At 38.2% G+C, this 18,625-nt stretch overlaps 1 protein-coding gene across 6 annotated transcripts in view; it reads right to left on the bottom strand.

Annotated features, from left to right (window-relative positions):
• The window catches only part of MACF1 (microtubule actin crosslinking factor 1), a 413,635-nt gene that overhangs the window by 282,918 nt on the left and 112,092 nt on the right, over positions 1 to 18,625 (bottom strand). For 3 of the 6 annotated variants that reach the window (XM_053707285.1, XM_053707286.1, XM_053707290.1), the window contains 4 exons: positions 12,104 to 12,319; positions 3,436 to 3,591; positions 2,873 to 3,106; positions 1,883 to 2,032 (listed from right to left, as the gene is read on the bottom strand). In XM_053707285.1, coding sequence (XP_053563260.1) covers positions 1,883 to 2,032; positions 2,873 to 3,106; positions 3,436 to 3,591; positions 12,104 to 12,319 — 756 coding nt within the window. The remainder of the gene's footprint in view (positions 1 to 1,882; positions 2,033 to 2,872; positions 3,107 to 3,435; positions 3,592 to 12,103; positions 12,320 to 18,625) is intronic. The other 3 variants (XM_053707287.1, XM_053707288.1, XM_053707289.1) reach the window with 1 other exon arrangement.

Here is an 18,625-nt window from a genome sequence, read left to right as displayed (position 1 = left end):
TCTTGCTTAAAATTGCATGCTCTATCTGAATCATGAAAGAAAAGATTTGGGTTTCATATCCCATTAAGTATAAAGTCTGCACTTCTACTTTTAACAGGAATTAAAAAGTCCACACTTTTAGGAACTAAATTATAGGAAAAGGGAACAAAATAAATAATGAATGCATATTGCATTTTTTACTACAAATAACTGGACATTTTATATTACAACCTCAGTGTTTAATGTCCCTTCAATTAGATTGCAGTATTTTCATCTAGCAGAATTTCTCTGAAGAAAAAAAATTGAGTGTCTCTCCTAACATTGCTTTCCGTTTTAAAGTATAATCTTTGCACATTTAGACAACTCTGATACATTTGCTGTTTATGTCAGCATTCAGGAAGCATTTATATTTTTGTTGTACTTTCCTTACGATTTTATACACATATTTGAAATATAAAAGTGTATTATGATTCACCGTACAGAAAATAACATACTGACATTTTAATTTATTTCATATATATATATATATATATATATATATATATATATATATATATATATATATATATATATATATATATATATATGGAAAAAACTTTTTACTAATAAAAGAGTGGCAAGTGAAGATATGGGAAGATGTATGATATTGTTAGCATACCTTATGGAGAATATGATTATACTTATGCTTCAGCATTTTAATATCTGTTACACCCATAAAGGCAGATAGAACACCCACTTATATGACTTTGTAATGCATTGAGAATCATACAGATTTGTATTCAAACACGACCATAAGGATAACTGTATTCTCTATTACTTGAGTAAATGTGACTAACAAAAAGAATACCATTAAAGGGACATTGTACACTAGATTTTTCTTTGTGTAAATGTTTTGTCAAATTTTTTTGTAAAAATGTATAGTTTTGCTTATTTTTAAATAACATTGTGCTAATTTTTAAACTCCTAACCAAGCCCCAAAGTTTTAGAAGTAGACTACTCCAGCTTGCTCCTGTTTGTGTAAAGGGTCTTTTCATATGCAGGGGAGGGGGGGGGGGAGGAGATTGGGGAGTGTCTGTTCTTTTTGCTTTCCAGCCAATTTCAGTGGGTGTCTCAGCCTAACCTTTTCAACAGTGCTAAACTTGGAGTTTCTAAGTAAGTTTTTAAAAGGTTTTATACGGATTTTTATATCAGTATCTGTGCATATTATTCTTTATAGTAGTGTCTATTACATGCAGTTATATGAAAATTGATACATACTGTCCCTTTAAAGAATCTTGAACAGTGAACAACCCTTAGAAAATGCCCATAATCAACAGCTTCACTAATTGTGGTTATCTAACCTGTTCTCATCCAAGATAATCCTGAAAATTGAGTCTGTTATTGGGTCCTGAGGAATGGAATTTATGAACCTTGTAAATATCTCCAGTAATAAAAGCAAGTTCTATTATCACCTACTGCTATCAATAAATACCATTATTAAGGTACAACTTATCAGGGTTGATATATTTCCACCCGTTTTTAATTTCCCAATAAAATTCCCTCCTTTTTTCTGCAGAACTCTTAACAGAGCAGTAAACCTCCATGTACTTCAATATATACCGAAATTATTTGTATAGTAAGACACACTTGAACTTTTTATCAATTTAACTGCAAATTGCACCTCTTCTTTTACCTTTAACATCTTGTGGTTAAAAATGAAGACTAATTATATAGAATAAGTAGCCTATTAATTCATAAAAAGGCATTAAACTAGCATCTAATTCAATTTACTAAATGTATCTCAGCCAGAAGAGCTTCCATATCATTTAGTATTGTTACACTATTAAGCAATTAATATCAGTAGCCTAGAATTCTATACAATAATTGTCCAACTTAATAGAAGCCAAAACAACTTGATACATACACGAATACTGTGCTGCTGGTCCTGAAGGGTAGAGAGGTCATGTTTTCCAAGGGTTGCTTGATGACCACTCACAGCTTTATCTGTTTCATCTGCCCAAGAGCTAAGTTCTTCTAGTCCTTGGGTGCACACAGCCTGCTGTTCCTGTAGAGTCTAGAGTAATTAGAGAACAAGAAAACCATGAATCCACATCAGGCTGTTCTCTTCCACAAAACACAAGAATAACCAAGAAGAGGGCACCAACCAGAAAGAGGACTCCACAATCTGTATTACTTTTTATTTAAATTATTATTTTTTACAAATTTAGATATAACACTGTCTGGAATGTAATATATATAAAATTTGAAAATATTTTGACATGTAATACTTACTTTCTTTTTGCTTGTTTGTTGTTTTTTTTAGTAAAATTAGGTTGACATATAACTTAATTAATAAAAAGAATGGGTTGATCTGTTTATCTAGAGCCTCAGTCTACCAGTGCCTGCTCCTTGGTTATACAGACTCCCTAAATAACACCTGAGCACAATGTGTCCCTTGCATACAAGTCTATGTGGGTCTATTCTACATTCACAGAGAAACTTTCATTTATTTTAAAGATGATAGAACAAAGTGTCTGTTTGAGGCAGAACTCCTCAGTTTGTGTCAGAAATCCTTCACTTTTAAAAGAAGACAAACCTAGAAAACCAAAAGCAAAACAAGATGTTAAAAACAAACAAAAGAACATGGTTATTCAGACAGATCAATGTTAAAACCACAGCAAGAGCAAGCAAAGGGGCATATTAATGTGAGGTTTCCTGATTTAAAAGGCGACATGCAGTAAGCTATACATGGTTTGCATTGGTCCAGTGACTGGTTATGTTGCATGCATTAGAGTGCGCCTATTAGACGTCACACAAGGGAACAAGATGCTGTGTTAAGCACATCCGGTCAGCTTTGCAGCACATATGACTTCATTAGCAGTTAGTGTGCTGGCTTCAGGCAAAGCCACCTGACCTTCAATTCAGCATTAGATTTTGCTTGTTGCTCACGAATCTGCAGCACTTTGTCCTGCGCTACCATTTTTTCTGACAGTTCCCGGAAGGAACGCTGAAGCTCATTCAGAAGATGGAGAAGAACTCGGCTCTGCTGTGGGGTCAAGTCCTGGGCTCTTTCCGAAATAAAGAGCTGAATTTCAAAAGCAACACTGTCCAATTTGAGCCTAGTATCAGCTATAGACTGCCTCATATTCTGTTAGAGAACAAAAAAGGTGTTAGTCACGACACATATAATGCAGGAATTTTGTACTGAGATTATCCCTATACATACTACTGTTACTTTACTAGACCAATATAAATAAGTGCCATATAACTATGCTCCCTGGAACGTAATAGAATGTTGGAATTTAGGACAGTGTTTGAAATAAAAAATGGTTCAGTTTATTGTGATTTACTTATCATGTGTCTTTTCTGTGGACTTTACAAACCACTAGGTATCATAGCTTGCAATTAGTACCATAAGTTTCACAATGTCAGAATTTTTTTAAGCTTTTAGCGTTAAGTAGTTTTTATCATATTCACCTCTGCACATGTCAGTTCACTTTGCAGCTTATTGAGATCAAAGTCTAAACAATGACTGCTCTTCATGTTGTCGAACGAGCTCACACTATCTCCAACCCACTGCAGCAGAGACTGAAGTTTGGTCTCCAGCTCCTTGTGTTGTGCCAGAACTTTAACCTTTAAAAAAAAAAAAGCAAAACCTTGAAATAAAAGTGCACTTGTAATGTTATAAACGTACTTCAGTTTATACAAGAAGAGCTGGTGTAAAGAACAAAAAATACTGTTGCGATCAACTCTGCACACACCCTTATTAAAATCACTTGTCGTGTTACTGTAAAAAGTAGTCACATCTCCAATATCCAATTTAAAGGGACATTCAACCTTAATAAATAATAATAAAATGCTAATGATTTAATACATGCTAATTTTACTCAAATGCTTGATATTTTAACAACTCTACAAAGGCTTTAAATCTATACACACAGTTGCGCCAAGGCACCAGGTGTGCTCCATGCCAGTCCTGCTGAGAAGTAACAAGGCACATAAGCTATGGAGAGAAAGTTTATCTATCAGCTAGATTCACAAAGATATGCCACATATTTTCAAGCGCATTCGCTTACAATTTGCGCTTGAAAATACTCTTCAAGCTGTGTGCATATTTTATTGCGCACTCAAAAATAAATACAATAGAGTATGCATCCTGTAATTCAAATGTGTTGCACTTTAATAAAAAATTTAGCTCTGCAAGCAAAATAAATCGCTTATAGATTTGATTGAAAACCATATACAGTAAATGCATGTATTTTTCTTGTAAATCACAAGAAAAAGTTTGTATTTTGTTTAAGGACAGTAAAGTAAAAATTCAACTTAAATAGATTGGATAGAGCAACTTTCCAGTTTACATGTATTGTCTGTTTTGCTTAGTTCTCTCTGTATCTTTTGTTAAAGAGTGATCCTGTAGTGTGCACATGTCTAAACATCTGGCACCAGTGTTTGCAACACTGCTGCCATAGAATACTAAAGACATTTGCACCCTGCTAAACTCCAGGCAGCATACCTAGATTTACTCTTCAACAAAGGATATCTCGAGAGCAAAACAACTGACAATATAAGTAAATTGGAACGTTGTCTAACAATGCATGCTATATCTGAATCGTGAACATTTAAGTTTGACTTTACTGTCCCTTTAAATCAGATTTATTTTAAAAATAAATAAAATTGCTCCCGTTATGTTTCCGTTAAATGTAATTGCTGTTGCAGAGTGTTCACATTAAGAATCCAGAGCTGGTTATAAATAATTTGCAGGTCTAGACTTGTTTTTCCACTTCAACACTTGCAGGAGCAGAATTCTATAGAGCTTGCTGCTATGTAAATGTTCGCAATGAAGGACAAAGTATACAGGTAGATCCCAGAATATGTTTAAACTTTAATATTACACCTAATACTCTCAAGGCAGAACATTCTGTGATATGAGATTTCATTGCAATAAATGCAGCATATATGCAGAAAGAATAGGACACATGCAGGAACTGTTAGCACTTTCGCCTTGCAGTGCTGCTCCACATCAGGCTGTTCTCTTCAAACAGCACTGTGCTCTGGCTGCACTGATCAAGTTTAAAGAGAAGATTCAAATACGGCGCAGCACTGCAAAGTGGCAGCATATCGACTGATAACTGACTATCAAGGTTTTTTCAACTCCTGTGACTACTGAATGTAAGACGTTCTTGTGAACAATGCACCTTTGTTATTACTACATTTATACCACGTGTTAGACCAAGAGCAAAGGAAATAGATTTATTCAAGAGATATTAAAAAAAAAATTCTCTGCAGCTATTTTGCATTGCAATTTTTAACTGCTGCTGCTAAAATAGAAATAAAAAAACTTTAAAAATTGCTTTATTTTCCAGTGAATCAACACATTGCAATTGAGATGGTGCTTTACTGCAAAAATATAATTTCAAAATGACCTGCAGAAACATTTTCACTAAAAAAATTCTTATCGCAAAAAGTGAAAAAAAAGTTCTGCCTCTGCGCCAAATACAAATCAAATTACGCGGTTTTCAGTGCACTGTACCTTAAAATCGCTGCTATTTTCCTATGTATAGGTTCTGATGTGAATTAGCTTCATTATTATTATCAGTTATTTGTAGCGCGCCAGTAGATTCTGCAGCGCTAATATCCACATGTTTTTTAAATAGCAATTTCACACAGTATACTTACAATATATGTCTAGGGGAGGCATGAAAAATGGAAGTGCATACTGTTTTCTGAAACAATTTACATGCCTGGTTAAGAAAGGCACGCGTATCAACACGTTTCATTTTTGAATAGCACATAACTACTAACGTGCATTTGTGTACTAATACAATGTTAAAACGAGCATTATATGAGTGGATCACAAAGAAAAAAAAAACATTAAGGTGAACGTTTAAGTGTAAAAATAACAAAAGTCATTCACATTTTCAAGAATCATTCAAACTCCCAAAACCGTGTTGAGTAAATGTCTTTTAATTGAAGAACTTTTTTACCTTGATTCCAGAACAAATATTTGGTGCAAAACCAACACAGCTCATCTCCCAGAGAGAACGGTAATTACTGTTACACATGTAGTGGTTTTATCAAACCACGGGGCTGCTTCTATTGAGGGCCCATGTTTTTTTTTGCAGGAGATTTTTTTTTTTAACTTAATGTTCCTGTAAATCTGCTTTTTACAGGATCTTATAAAGGGTAAAAATATCTCATTTAAGCCTTTACATTAAAGGAGCAAACTTCAGTAAGGGTGCATACTATAGATCTTTTTAGATGCTTATACACTGCAAAACAAACTGGTACACAATGAAAAGTACTGTAATATTTTAGCAAGGTTATATATATATATATATATATATATATATAACATCTCTATACTAAAAAACATAATTTATTTAAGAACTTACCTGATAAATTAATTACTTTCATAGTGGCAAGAGTCCATGAGCTAGTGACGTATGAGATATACATTCCTACCTGGAGGGGGCAAAGTTTCCCAAACCTCAAAATACCTATAAATACACCTCCCACCTGTCTTATACTTCAGTTTAACGTATAGCCAAGAAGTGAGGTGTAAAAAAGGAGTAAAAGCACACAAAAAAAGAGGAACTGGAAAATATAATGTGCTTTATACAAAAAAAATCATAACCACAAAAAAATAGGGTGGGTCTCATGGACTCTTGCCACTATAAAAAAAATTAATTTATCAGGTTACTACATAAATTATGTTTTCTTTCATGTAAGTGGCAAGAGTCCAGGAGCTAGTGACGTATGGGATATAATACCCAAGATGTGGAAGTCCACGAGTCACTAGAGAGGGAGGGAATGGGATAAAATAAAAACAGCTAAATCCGCTGAGAAATTAAATCCAAAAAAATAATAAATAAATAAAAATAATTAAGTTTTCTTAAAAATGTCAGAAAAACTCAAATCAAAAGGAATTAGAATCAAACTGAGACAACTGCCTGAAGAACCTCTCTACCAAAGGCTGCTTCCTAAAAAGCAAACACATCAAAATGTTAAAATTTAGTAAAAGTATGCAAAGAAAGTCGCTGCTTTGCAAATTTGATCAACTGAAGCTTCATTCTTAAAAGCCCAAGAAGTGGCAACTGATCTAATAGAATGAGCTGTAAATCTCTGAGGCGGAGACTGCCCCACCTCCAAATAAGCTTTGTGAATCAAAAGTTTCAACCAAGATGCCAAAGAAATGGCAGAGGCTTTCTGACCTTTCCGGGAGCCAGAAAATATAACAAATAGACTAGAAGTCTTTCTGAAATCTTTAGTAGCATCAACATAATATTTCAAAGCTCTTACCACATCCAAAGAATGTAGAGACCTTTCAAGAGTATTCTTAGGATTAAGACATAAAGAAGAATTCACAACCTTAGGCAAAAATTTAAATGAAGCAAAACAGCTTTATCTTGTTGGAAAATCAGATAAGGAGACTCACAAGAGAGAGCAGACAATTCGGAAACTCTTCTAGCAGAAGAGATAGCCATCCTCTAACGAAGGCAAAGTTTGTAAAACTGAAGTATGAGTGAGGTGGGAGGTGTATTTATAGGCATTTTGTGTCACACCGCGCCACTCTAGCCGTTGCTAGGGGCGTGGCGTCTCCTTCTCTGCTCGTTGTCAGGGGCTATGTCGTGTCCGGATGCGTGCGGCGCTGACGCTCCTCTGTCAGATGCCGTTCCGGATTTCTGTGGCGCAAATCCTGTGCCTATCTAAGTTTCACAGAAACGATCTATCACTGCCCAAGTATAGGTGTTACTTTGTGTGCTCCTGGGTGTGATAGATCGTTTCTGCTATTTTGCCTTATTGTTGATGAACCTTGCCTGTCTGACTACTCTGTCTGTTAAACCCCTAAATTGCTGGATTGATATACTGCTGCTGAATTCTGCTTGTCTGACTACTCTGCCTGATTAACCCCTAAATTGCTGGACTGATATACTGCTGCTGAACTCTGCTTATCTGACTTCCCTGCTTGATTAACCCCTATTGTTCTGGATTGCCTCTGTTGCCAAACCCTGCCTGCCTGACCATTCTAGTGGTTCACCCTTGGATTGCTCTACCGTTGCCAAACCCTGCCTGTCTGACCATTCTAGTGGTTTATCCTTGGACTGCTTTACCATTGCCGCTGAAGACTATCCTGCCTGTGGTGAGTGCTGCTTACCTTATCTTGCAAACTTTCTCTGCTCTGGGATATTCCCTATCATTCCGGCTCGACGCTGGGATAAGAAGACTACTGACCGAGTTTGGTCTGATAGTGGAGTATCCCACGAGCATTACATTATACTTGGGCCATGGAGCCAGATGAGGTGGCACGAGCAGTTTATCTGCAGGGACAGATATTGGGAACCCATACCACACAGTTGCAGAATATGGATTCCAAGCTAGAGGCTATAACTGCTCAACTTTCTTTACTAGTTACAGTGAGGAATACCGTTCCTTTTGTTGTACTGCCAGTCTCTGCTCCTGGTACTGCAGCTTCTTCCTCTGCTTCATATACCATTGCCTGACAAGTATGAAGGTACTACTGATTGCAGGGGTTTTCTTAACCAATGCAGGTTGCACTTCCGTTACGATCCTCACACCTTTCAGTCTCACCAGTCAAGGGTCACCTTTATCTTTTCCTTACTGAAAGACAAGGCCCTATCCTGGGTCTCTCCCCTTTTGGAACAGAACACTCCACTCCTGAACGACGCTGATGTGTTCATTTCTGCACTTACTTCTGTGTTTGGGACTTCTGGCCGTACTTCTGCTGCAGAATTTTCTCTCCTAGATCTCCGCCAGGGCAATAGAACTGTGGCACAATTTGCCATTGAGTTTTGCACCATGGCACTAGAGACCAGTTGGGATGGCAGTGCCCTCAAGGCAGCCTTTAGGAGGGGTCTGCATGAACGCATAAAAGATGAACTCACTTATCGTGATATTCACTCTTCTTTGGATGGCTTTATAACACTTTGCATCAGTCTAGACTCTCGCTTCCAGGAGAGACAAGCCGAGAGAGACAGAACTCTGAGAATCCTTCCCTCCCGTCTTTCTGTTCGTCCGGTTTCTGCAGTATCCTCTACCCCTTCAACTTATCCAGCCACCCCAGTAGAGGAACCCATGGATCTTTCCTCCTTCAAACCCTCAGAGTCTGAAAGACAGAGAAGAAGGAGATTGAAACTATGCTTTTATTGTGGTTCTAACTCCCACCAACTAAAGAACTGTGACATTCGTCTGGGAAAAGCCAATGCTTAGGGGATAACACTGGGGTAGCTCTAAGCATGATCTCTACTAAATCCCCTCACTCCTCTCGGATTCTGGTACCCGTTACCCTCACCTTCCTTCAGAATACTGTCCACACTCAAGCCTTCATTGATTCAGGGGCAGCAGGAAACTTTCTGGACCACCTTTTTATGATTCAAGTTAGCTTGCCTCTTCTGTAGAAAAGACATGGTCTCAAAATAACTACTCTGGATAACACCCCCCTTGGTTCAGGGTTGATCCATTTTGAGTCAGCACCCCTGACCGTAGGAGTCCTTCATACCAAACAGCTGCAGTTCAAGGTCATTCATTCCCTAGCACAGCCTGTCATCCTTGGTCTCCCTTGGCTTCGGATACAAAATCCACAGTTCGACTGGACTGAAGGACAACTGGCCTCCTGGGGTACCTCCCGTTTCCACTCCTGCCTTGCTAAAGTCACTCCTCTGCTCCACATCCCCATAGCCAGTATACAAACTCCTCCAAGCCTTCCATCAGTATATGCGGACTTCGCAGATATGTTTGAGAAAAAAGCAGCCGACGTGCTGCCACCCCACCGTCCTTATGACTGCAAGATCAACCTCTTTCCCGGAGCCCCACTTCCTAAAGGGAGGAATTATCCACTCTCCAAAGCTGAAACCAAATCCATGGAGGAGTACATCCAAGAGAACCTAGCTAAAGGTTTCATTCGCCCATCCTCCTCTCCTGCTGGGGCAGGCTTCTTTTTCGTCAATAAGAAGGATGGTGGGCTCAGACCCTGCATCGACTACAGGGCCTTGAACAACATAACTATCAAGAATCGCTATCCCATTCCTTTGATCACCGAACTGTATGACTCACTCCAGGATGCTCGCTTCTTCACCAAGCTGGATTTACGTGGGGCATATAATCTGATTAGTATCTTCCCAGGCCACAAATGGAAAACTGCCTTCAACACAAGATCTGGGCATTACAAATAACTTCTAATGCCCTTTGGGTTGTGTAACGCCCCTGCAGTCTTCCAGGCATTTATCAACGATGTCTTCCGTGACCTCCTCAACCGCACTGTCATTGTCTATCTGAATGACATCCTTGTTTTCTCTTCCACATCATAAACACGTGAGACAGGTACTTCTACGTCTCAGAGACAATTCTTTGGTAGCCAAGCTAGAAAAATGTGAGTTTGATCAGGTTCAGATCCAATTCCTAGGTTATGTCATCTCGAAGGAGGGTTTTGCCATAGGTCCTGCTAAACTCCACAATTCATCTCTACCTTTTGGAGAGCCTTTTGCAAGTTGATTGGAACCACTGTTTCCTTGTCTTCTGGCTACCACCCTCAAACTAATGGACTAACAGAGAGTAAACCAGGATCTCGAGGCCTACCTTAGAGCCTTTGTCAATGATCTCCATGCCAATTGGTCTGACTTACTGCCCTTAGCCGAGCTGGCAAGAAACACTCATTGGCACTCTTCTCTACGATGTTCTCCATTTCAAGCTGCTGCAGGGTATCAACCTTGTGTCTTCCCTCTTTCTGCTCAGTCCACTGGGGTTCCTGCTGCAGACCGTCATGTTACTGAACTCACCACTCATTGGCGATGTATTCACTCTCAGCTACGTTCAGCTGTCTCTAGATATAAGAAGTTTGCTGATCTTCATAGAGCCTCTGTACGTGCCATCTCGGTAGGTGAACGTGTTTGGGTCTCTACTCAACATATTTGTCTACGTCAACCCTGTCACAAATTAGGGCCTAGGTTTATCGGTCCTTACAATATCCTGAAGAGACTATCTCCTGTTGCCTACAAAGTGGCCTTGCCCAAAACCCTACGTATACACCCAGTCTTCCACATCTCTCTACTCAAGCCTTACATCAGAAATAGATATACCCAACTCAGAGGTCCTCCTCCTCCTCTGCTTCTGGTCCATGGCGACCCTGAATATGAGGTTGCTAAGATCCTGGACTCCAGATACAGACAACTGCAGTATCTTGTACATTGGAAGGGTTATTCTGTGGCGGATCGTTCCTGGGTTCCTGCCCGTGACGTACATGCTCCGTCTTTGGTCTCCAGATTCCATGTTGCTCATTCTTCGAAGCCGACTCTGGTTCCCGGAGGGAACCCTTTGAGAGGGGGCTATGTCACGCCACGCTGCTCTAGCCATTTAGTGAGGTGTTTAACTTACATTAGGTAAAGAGGCATTGCAAAAAGTACTGGAAATAAAAAATAAAACTATTGAGATGTATTATATAGTTTTATTGCAATGTGTTAATTGCAGCTCTTTTATGTGTATGATACTACATTTGAGATTAATGTCCCTTTAACTGATGAACACTGTAATGTTTGACAATCATATTACTGTAACACAGGAGGACATGAATCCCAAGGCAAGTATTAAAAAATAACTATAAAAATTACTTTATATAAAGCTTCGGAACACTAAAGTCAAAATTAAACTTTCATGATTCAGATAGAACATGCAACTTTTCAATTTACTTCCTTTATCAAATTATCTTTTTATGCACACTTTCTGAGGCACCAACATCTACTGAGCATGTACAAGAATTCACAGTATACACATTTACGCATTTTGAGATTGGCTGCTGGCTGTCACATGATGCAGGGGGAAGGAAAATAGAACGATCTTTGAAATTTGTAATTACTACTACTATGCATCTGAAATTCAGTGCTTTTGCATTGTCTTATTATTATGTATTTGTCTATTATGCCATTTTATTGTGTTTAAGACTCTGAGTGATATTAATCTCCTCTGTATAAAGGATACAACATTCCATGATGCCTATTTAATTTTATATTATGGCACATCTGGTTTTGAGGTGTGAGCTCCTTTAGGAAGGGTTTCTTTGTACTGGCAGAACGGTTGATGATCTTATCTCTCGCTCTATACAGAACTATACTACTTCAGTAACATTAGAACTCACCTTTTCAGCCTCTAGAGCAGTTTGCATAAGCCTGACCCGATTCTCTGACACGTCTTTGATGGAGGTTAGTGATTTCTCCAGGTTCTTTGAATCTTTTTCTAAAGCTACAAGGAGCTGAGTTGGAACTTCAGGTGGTTGATCTGAGACAATCTGCTTAACAGAATTCAGTTCCTCACACACAGGGGACATCAGATCCTTCACTTCTTTGGCCAGAACCTGCATTACATTTTAATATTCATGTTAGTTTATGGGGGTTTTTAAATGCATGTGTGGGTTTGTTGACCATAAACATCTATCCAATAATGCCAATATGTATAGGTGGGTGAGGCCTTTATGCGCAATAAGCATTATAAAAGTACAGATTAGAAAAGCAAATTGTTTGCAATTATCCATTTGAAGGAACATTTTTTATAGGTGAGACAATGATTTCCAATTTTCCAGAGTCCCTATAGGGATTTTACAGCCAAATCTAAAATGCATATGAGTTCAATTAAATTTTGAATGGAAACAGTTTTCCATGTTCTTGTGTTAGCTAAAATGCTTTTAGTAAAAGCAATCACTATTTAAAGGGACAGCCTACATGATTTTTTTTATTGTTTACAAAAATAGATAACGCCTTTACTACCCATTCCCCAGCTTTGCACAACCAACATTGTTATATTTATATACTTTATAACCTCTATTTTTGCCTGTTTCTACTCCTCAGCAGGCTGCCCTTATCTCAGTGCTTTTATTAGCTTTTTTTTCCCAATTTTTTTTTTATTGAGGTAATTTAAACATTTACAATGTATATAGAGTTGCCAAAACTTAAGTAGTACCAACGTTGGGATACAATTCACAATAATAAAACACAGTGAACAGTCAGGTAAGGGTATAATCCAAATGAAACAGGCATAAATATCAGTAACCTCATTTTTTGCAATTATATATACCTCTTCTTAAAGGGACACTGAACCCAAATTTTTTCTTTTGTGATTCAGATAGAGCATGAAATTTTAAGCAACTTTCTAATTTACTCCTTTTATCAAATTTTCTTCATTCTCTTGGTATCTTTATTTGAAATGCAAGAATGTAAGTTTAGATGCCAGCCCATTTTGGTGAACAACCTGGGTTGTCCTTGCTGATTGGTGGATAAATTCATCCACCAATAAAAAAGTGCTGTCCAGAGACCTGAATAAAAAAAAGCTTAGATGTCTTCTTTTTAAAATAAAGATAGCAAGAGAACGAAGAAAAATTGATAATAGGAGTAAATTAGAAAGTTGCTTAAAATTGCATGCACTTTCTGAATCACGAATGAAAAAATTTGGGTTCAGTGTCCCTTTAAATAATTAGGCCACACTTGGACCAAAGTAAAATATAAATACGCAATTGAGGTAAGTGAGTTAAGTCTATAGCCACTTTTGGGCTTAACATTAGATATATATATCACCAACAAATTATATAAGTTTCAACCATTATGAATGACATTTCTTTGTTCTGTACAAATATGAAGTACACCCATCAACAAATCATTGCTGTCTAGAAAGATGCAAGTGATCAGACCTATCAATACAGTATATACCAAGATACTATCAATAATATAACAGATCTGTTAGCAATCTGTCTACTCTGTTCCAGTAAAGGAGATGAGTTGCTCACATTTCGAAGTGTATTTAAAACTGGAAATTTTTAGGATCATGGAAATAGAATATAGTTGGTGGATGAATTAGGTTGTTAATATGGAGAGAGAAAAAAATAAATATTTCTATAGGATTCATTTTCCTTTGCTTACGGAGTAAGCTCAATGGTGTAAGGGGGGGGAGTAAGGGATAGGGGGGGAGTAAGGTATAATGGGGGTGTAAGGGGGAAAGGGAGAAATGGAGGGGGGGCAAGAGATAAACCTTTGAGGCTGGGTTAGCAGAGAATATATATAACATTGCAAGGAGAAATAGAAGCTAGGTATGAAGTCTTAACCACATGAGATACTCAGATATATCACCCCTCCAGGACTTTATTGGCACTAAACTGATATGGGAAGCGATATAAGTTATATCTCCCCTCTGGGATTGTTGTCACCACTGGACAGGATGGAAAAGGGGTGTTGGATATGACCAACTCTGACAAGCAGAGTGGGAAAGGGTGAGGGGAGATATCCTTCCCATCTTTTTTAATATAATTTTCCAAACATTATTTTCATCTAAAGGCTGTAAAATAATAAAGAACTAGGGAGACTGTTAGACCCAGCTAATAGTCGTCATAATGCTCAGAATATTCCAGAATGGGGTAAACTCAGTAACCAAATTTGTTTATATATTCCCTAGTATGCAGTGAAAGCAGGTTTCACTATGTATAGATCCACAGTATATGTGGACTGCTGATACATAAACATCGATAAATAACATAATTTATGTAAGAACTTACCTGATAAATTCATTTCTTTCATATTGGCAAGAGTCCATGAGCTAGTGACGTATGGGATATACAATCCTACCAGGAGGGGCAAAGTTTCCCAAACCTCAAAATGCCTATAAATACACCCCTCACCACACCCACAATTCAGTTTTAATGAATAGCCAAGTAGTGGGGTGATAAAGAAAGGAGTAAACAGCATCAACAAAGGAATATGGAAATAATTGTGCTTTATACAAAAAAATCATAACCACCATAAAAAGGGTGGGCCTCATGGACTCTTGCCAATATGAAAGAAATGAATTTATCAGCTAAGTTCTTACATAAATTATGTTTTCTTTCATGTAATTGGCAAGAGTCCATGAGCTAGCGACGTATGGGATATCAATATCCAAGATGTGGAACTCCACGCAAGAGTCACTAGAGAGGGAGGGATAAAAATAAACAACAGCCAAATGCTGAAAAAATAATCCACAACCCAAAATATAAGTTATTCTCATGAAGAAAAGAAAAACTTAAAACATCAGCAGAAGAATCAAACTGAAACAGCTGCCTGAAGAACTTTTCTACCAAAAACTGCTTCAGAAGAAGCAAATACATCAAAACGGTAGAATTTAGTAAATGTATGCAAAGAGGACCAAGTCGCTGCTTTGCAAATCTGATCAACTGAAGCTTCATTCTTAAAAGCCCACGAAGTGGAGACTGATCTAGTAGAATGAGCTGCAATTCACTGAGGCGGGGCTTGACCCGACTCCAAATAATCTTGATGAATCAAAAGCTTTAACCAAGAGGCCAAGGAAATAGCAGAGGCCTTCTGACCTTTCCTTTCCTAGGACCAGAAAATATAACAAATAGACTAGAAGTCTTCCTGGAATCTTTAGTAGCTTCAACATAATATGTTAAAGCTCTCACCACATCCAAAGAATGTAAGGATCTTTCCAAAGGATTCTTAGGATTAGGGCACAAGGAAGGGACAACAATTTCTCTACTAATGTTGTTAGAATTCACAACCTTAGGTAAAAATTCAAAAGAAGTCCGCAAAACCGCCTTATCCTGATGAAAAATCAGAAAAGGAGATTCACAAGAAAGAGCAGATAGCTCAGAAACTCTTCTAGCAGAAGAGATAGCCAAAAGGAACAACACTTATCAAGAAAGTAGTTTAATATCCAAAGAATGCATAGGCTCAAAAGGAGGAGCTTGTAACGCCTTCAAAAACAAATTAAGACTCCAAGGAGGAGAAACTGATTTAATGACAGGCTTAATACGAACTAAAGCCTGTACAAAACAGTGAATATCAGGAAGATTAGCAATCTTTCTGTGAAATAAAACAGAAAGAGCAGAGATTTGTCCCTTCAAGGAACTTGCAGACAAACCCCTATCCAAACCATCCTGGAGAAACTGTAAAATTCTAGGAATTCTAGAAGAATGCCAAGAGAATTTATGAGAACACCATGAAATGTTAGTCTTCCAAACTTGATAATAAATCGTCCTAGAGACAGATTTACGAGCTTGTACCATAGTATTAATTACTGAGTCAGAGAAACCTCTTATGACTTAGTACTAAGCGTTCAATTTCCATACCTTCAAATTTAATGATTTGAAATCCTGATGGAAAAACGTACCTTGAGACAGTAGGTCCGGCCTTAACGGAAGTGGCCAAGGTTGTTAACTCGACATCCGAACAAGATCCGCATACCAAAACCTGTGGGGCCATTCTGGAGCCACCAGCAACACAAATGATTGTTCCATGATGATCTTGGAGATCACTCTTGGAAGAAGAACTAGAGGCGGGAAGATATAAGCAGGTTGATAACACCAAGGAAGTGTCAGTGCATCTACTACTTCCACCTGAGAATCCCTGGACCTGGACAGGTATCTGGGAAGTTTCTTGTTAGATGAGAAGCCATCAAATCTATTTCTGGAAGACCCCACATCTGAACAATCTGAGAAAACACAACCGGATGGAGAAACCACTCCCCTGGATGTAAAGTCTGACGGCTGAGATAATCCGCCTCCCAATTGTCTACACCTGGGATATGAACTGCAGAAATTAGACAGGAGCTGGATTCAGAGATACTTCTTTCAAAGCTTGGGGACTGTGAGTCCCACCCTGATGATTGACATATGCCACTGTTGTGATATTGTCTGTCTGAAAACAAATGAACGGCTCTCTCTTCAACAGAGGCCAAAACTGAAGAGCTCTGAGAAATGCACGGAGTTCTAAAATATTGATTGGTAATCTCGCCTCTTGAGATTTCCAAACCCCTTGTGCTGTTAGAGATCCCCAGACAGCTCCCCAACCTGAAAGACTCGCATCTGTTGTGATCACAGTCCAGGTTGGCCGAACAAAGGAGGCCCCTTGAACTAAACGCTGGTGATTTAACCACCACGTCAGAGAGTGTCGAACATTGGGATTTAAGGATATTAATTGTAATATCTTTGTATAATCCTGGCACCATTGATTCAGCATGCAAAGCTGGAGAGGTCTCATGTGAAAACGAGCAAAAGGATTCGCGTCCGATGCTGCAGTCATGAGGCCTAAAACTTCCATGCACATAGCCACTGAAGGAAATGACTGAGACTGAAAGTGCCGACATGCAGCAACCAATTTCAAACATCTCTTGTCTGTTAGAGACAGAGTAATGGACACTGACTCTATCTGGAAACCTAAAAAGGTGACCCTTGTCTGAGGAATCAAAAAACTTTTTGGTAAATTGATCCTCCAACCATGTTTTCGAAGAAACAACACTAGTTGATTTGTGTGAGATTCTGCAGAACGTAAAGACTGAGCTAGTACCAAGATATCATCCAAATAAGGAAACACTGCAATACCCTGTTCTCTGATTACAGTGAGTAGGGCACCCAGAATCTTTGAAAAGATTTATGGAGCTGTTGCTAGGCCAAATGGAAGAGCAACAAATTGGTAATGCTTGTCAAGAAAAGAGAATCTCAGGAACTGATAATGTTCTGGATGAATCAGAATATGAAGGTAAGCATCCTGCAAGTCTATTGTAGACATATAATGTCCTTGATGAACAAAAGGCAGAATAGTCCTTATAGTCACCATCTTGAAAGTTGGTACTCTTACATAACGATTAAAAATTTTCAGATCCAGAACTGGTCTGAATGAATTTTCTTTCTTTAGGACAATGAATAGATTTGAATAAAACCCCAGACCTTGTTCCTGAAAAGGAACCGGCATGATTACCCCTGAAACCTCCAGGTCTGAAACACACTTCAGGAAAGCCTGGGCTTTTACTGGATTCACTGGGATGAGTGAGAGATCAAATCTTCTCACAGGAGGTCTTACTCCTCCTATTCGGTACCCCTGAGAGACAATGCTCTGAATCCATTGATTTTGGACAGAATTTGCCCAAACATCCTTGAAAAACCTTAATCTGCCCCCTACCAGCTGAGCTGGAATGAGGGCCGCACCTTCATGCAGACTTATGGGCTGACTTTGGTTTCTTAAAAGGCTTGGATTTATTCCAATTTGAGGAAGGCATCCAATTGGAAACAGATTCCTTGGGGGAAGGATTAGGTTTTTGTTCCTTATTTTGACGAAAGGTACGAAAACGATTAGAAGCCTTAGATTTACCCTTAGGTTTTTTATCCTGAGGCAAAAAAACTCCCTTCCCCCCAGTAACAGTTGAAATAATAGAATCCAACTGAGAACCAAAAAAATTATTACCTTGGAAAGAAAGAGATAGTAATCTAGACTTAGATGTCATATCAGCATTCCAAGATTTAAGCCACAAAGCTCTTCTAGCTAAAATAGCTAAAGACATGGATCTAACATCAATTTTGATAATATCAAAAATAGCATCACAAATAAAATGATTAGCATGTTGTAGTAAACGAACAATGCTATATAAGTCAGAATCCAATTCTTGTTGCGCTAAATTCTCCAACCAAAAAGTTGAAGCAGCTGCAACATCAGCCAAAGAAATTGCAGGCCTAAGAAGATGACCTGAATATAAATAGGCTTTCCTTAGATAAGATTCAAGCTTCCTATCTAAAGGATCTTTAAAGGAAGTACTATCTTCCATAGGAATAGTGGTTTGTTTAGCAAGAGTAGAAATGGCCCCATCAACTTTGGGGATCTTTTCCCAAAACTCTATTGAAATTGCTGGT

Source organism: Bombina bombina, chromosome 3 (assembly GCF_027579735.1).
Source record: "Bombina bombina isolate aBomBom1 chromosome 3, aBomBom1.pri, whole genome shotgun sequence".
Taxonomy (NCBI): domain Eukaryota; kingdom Metazoa; phylum Chordata; class Amphibia; order Anura; family Bombinatoridae; genus Bombina; species Bombina bombina.
This window is presented reverse-complemented; position numbering and strand designations above follow the sequence as displayed.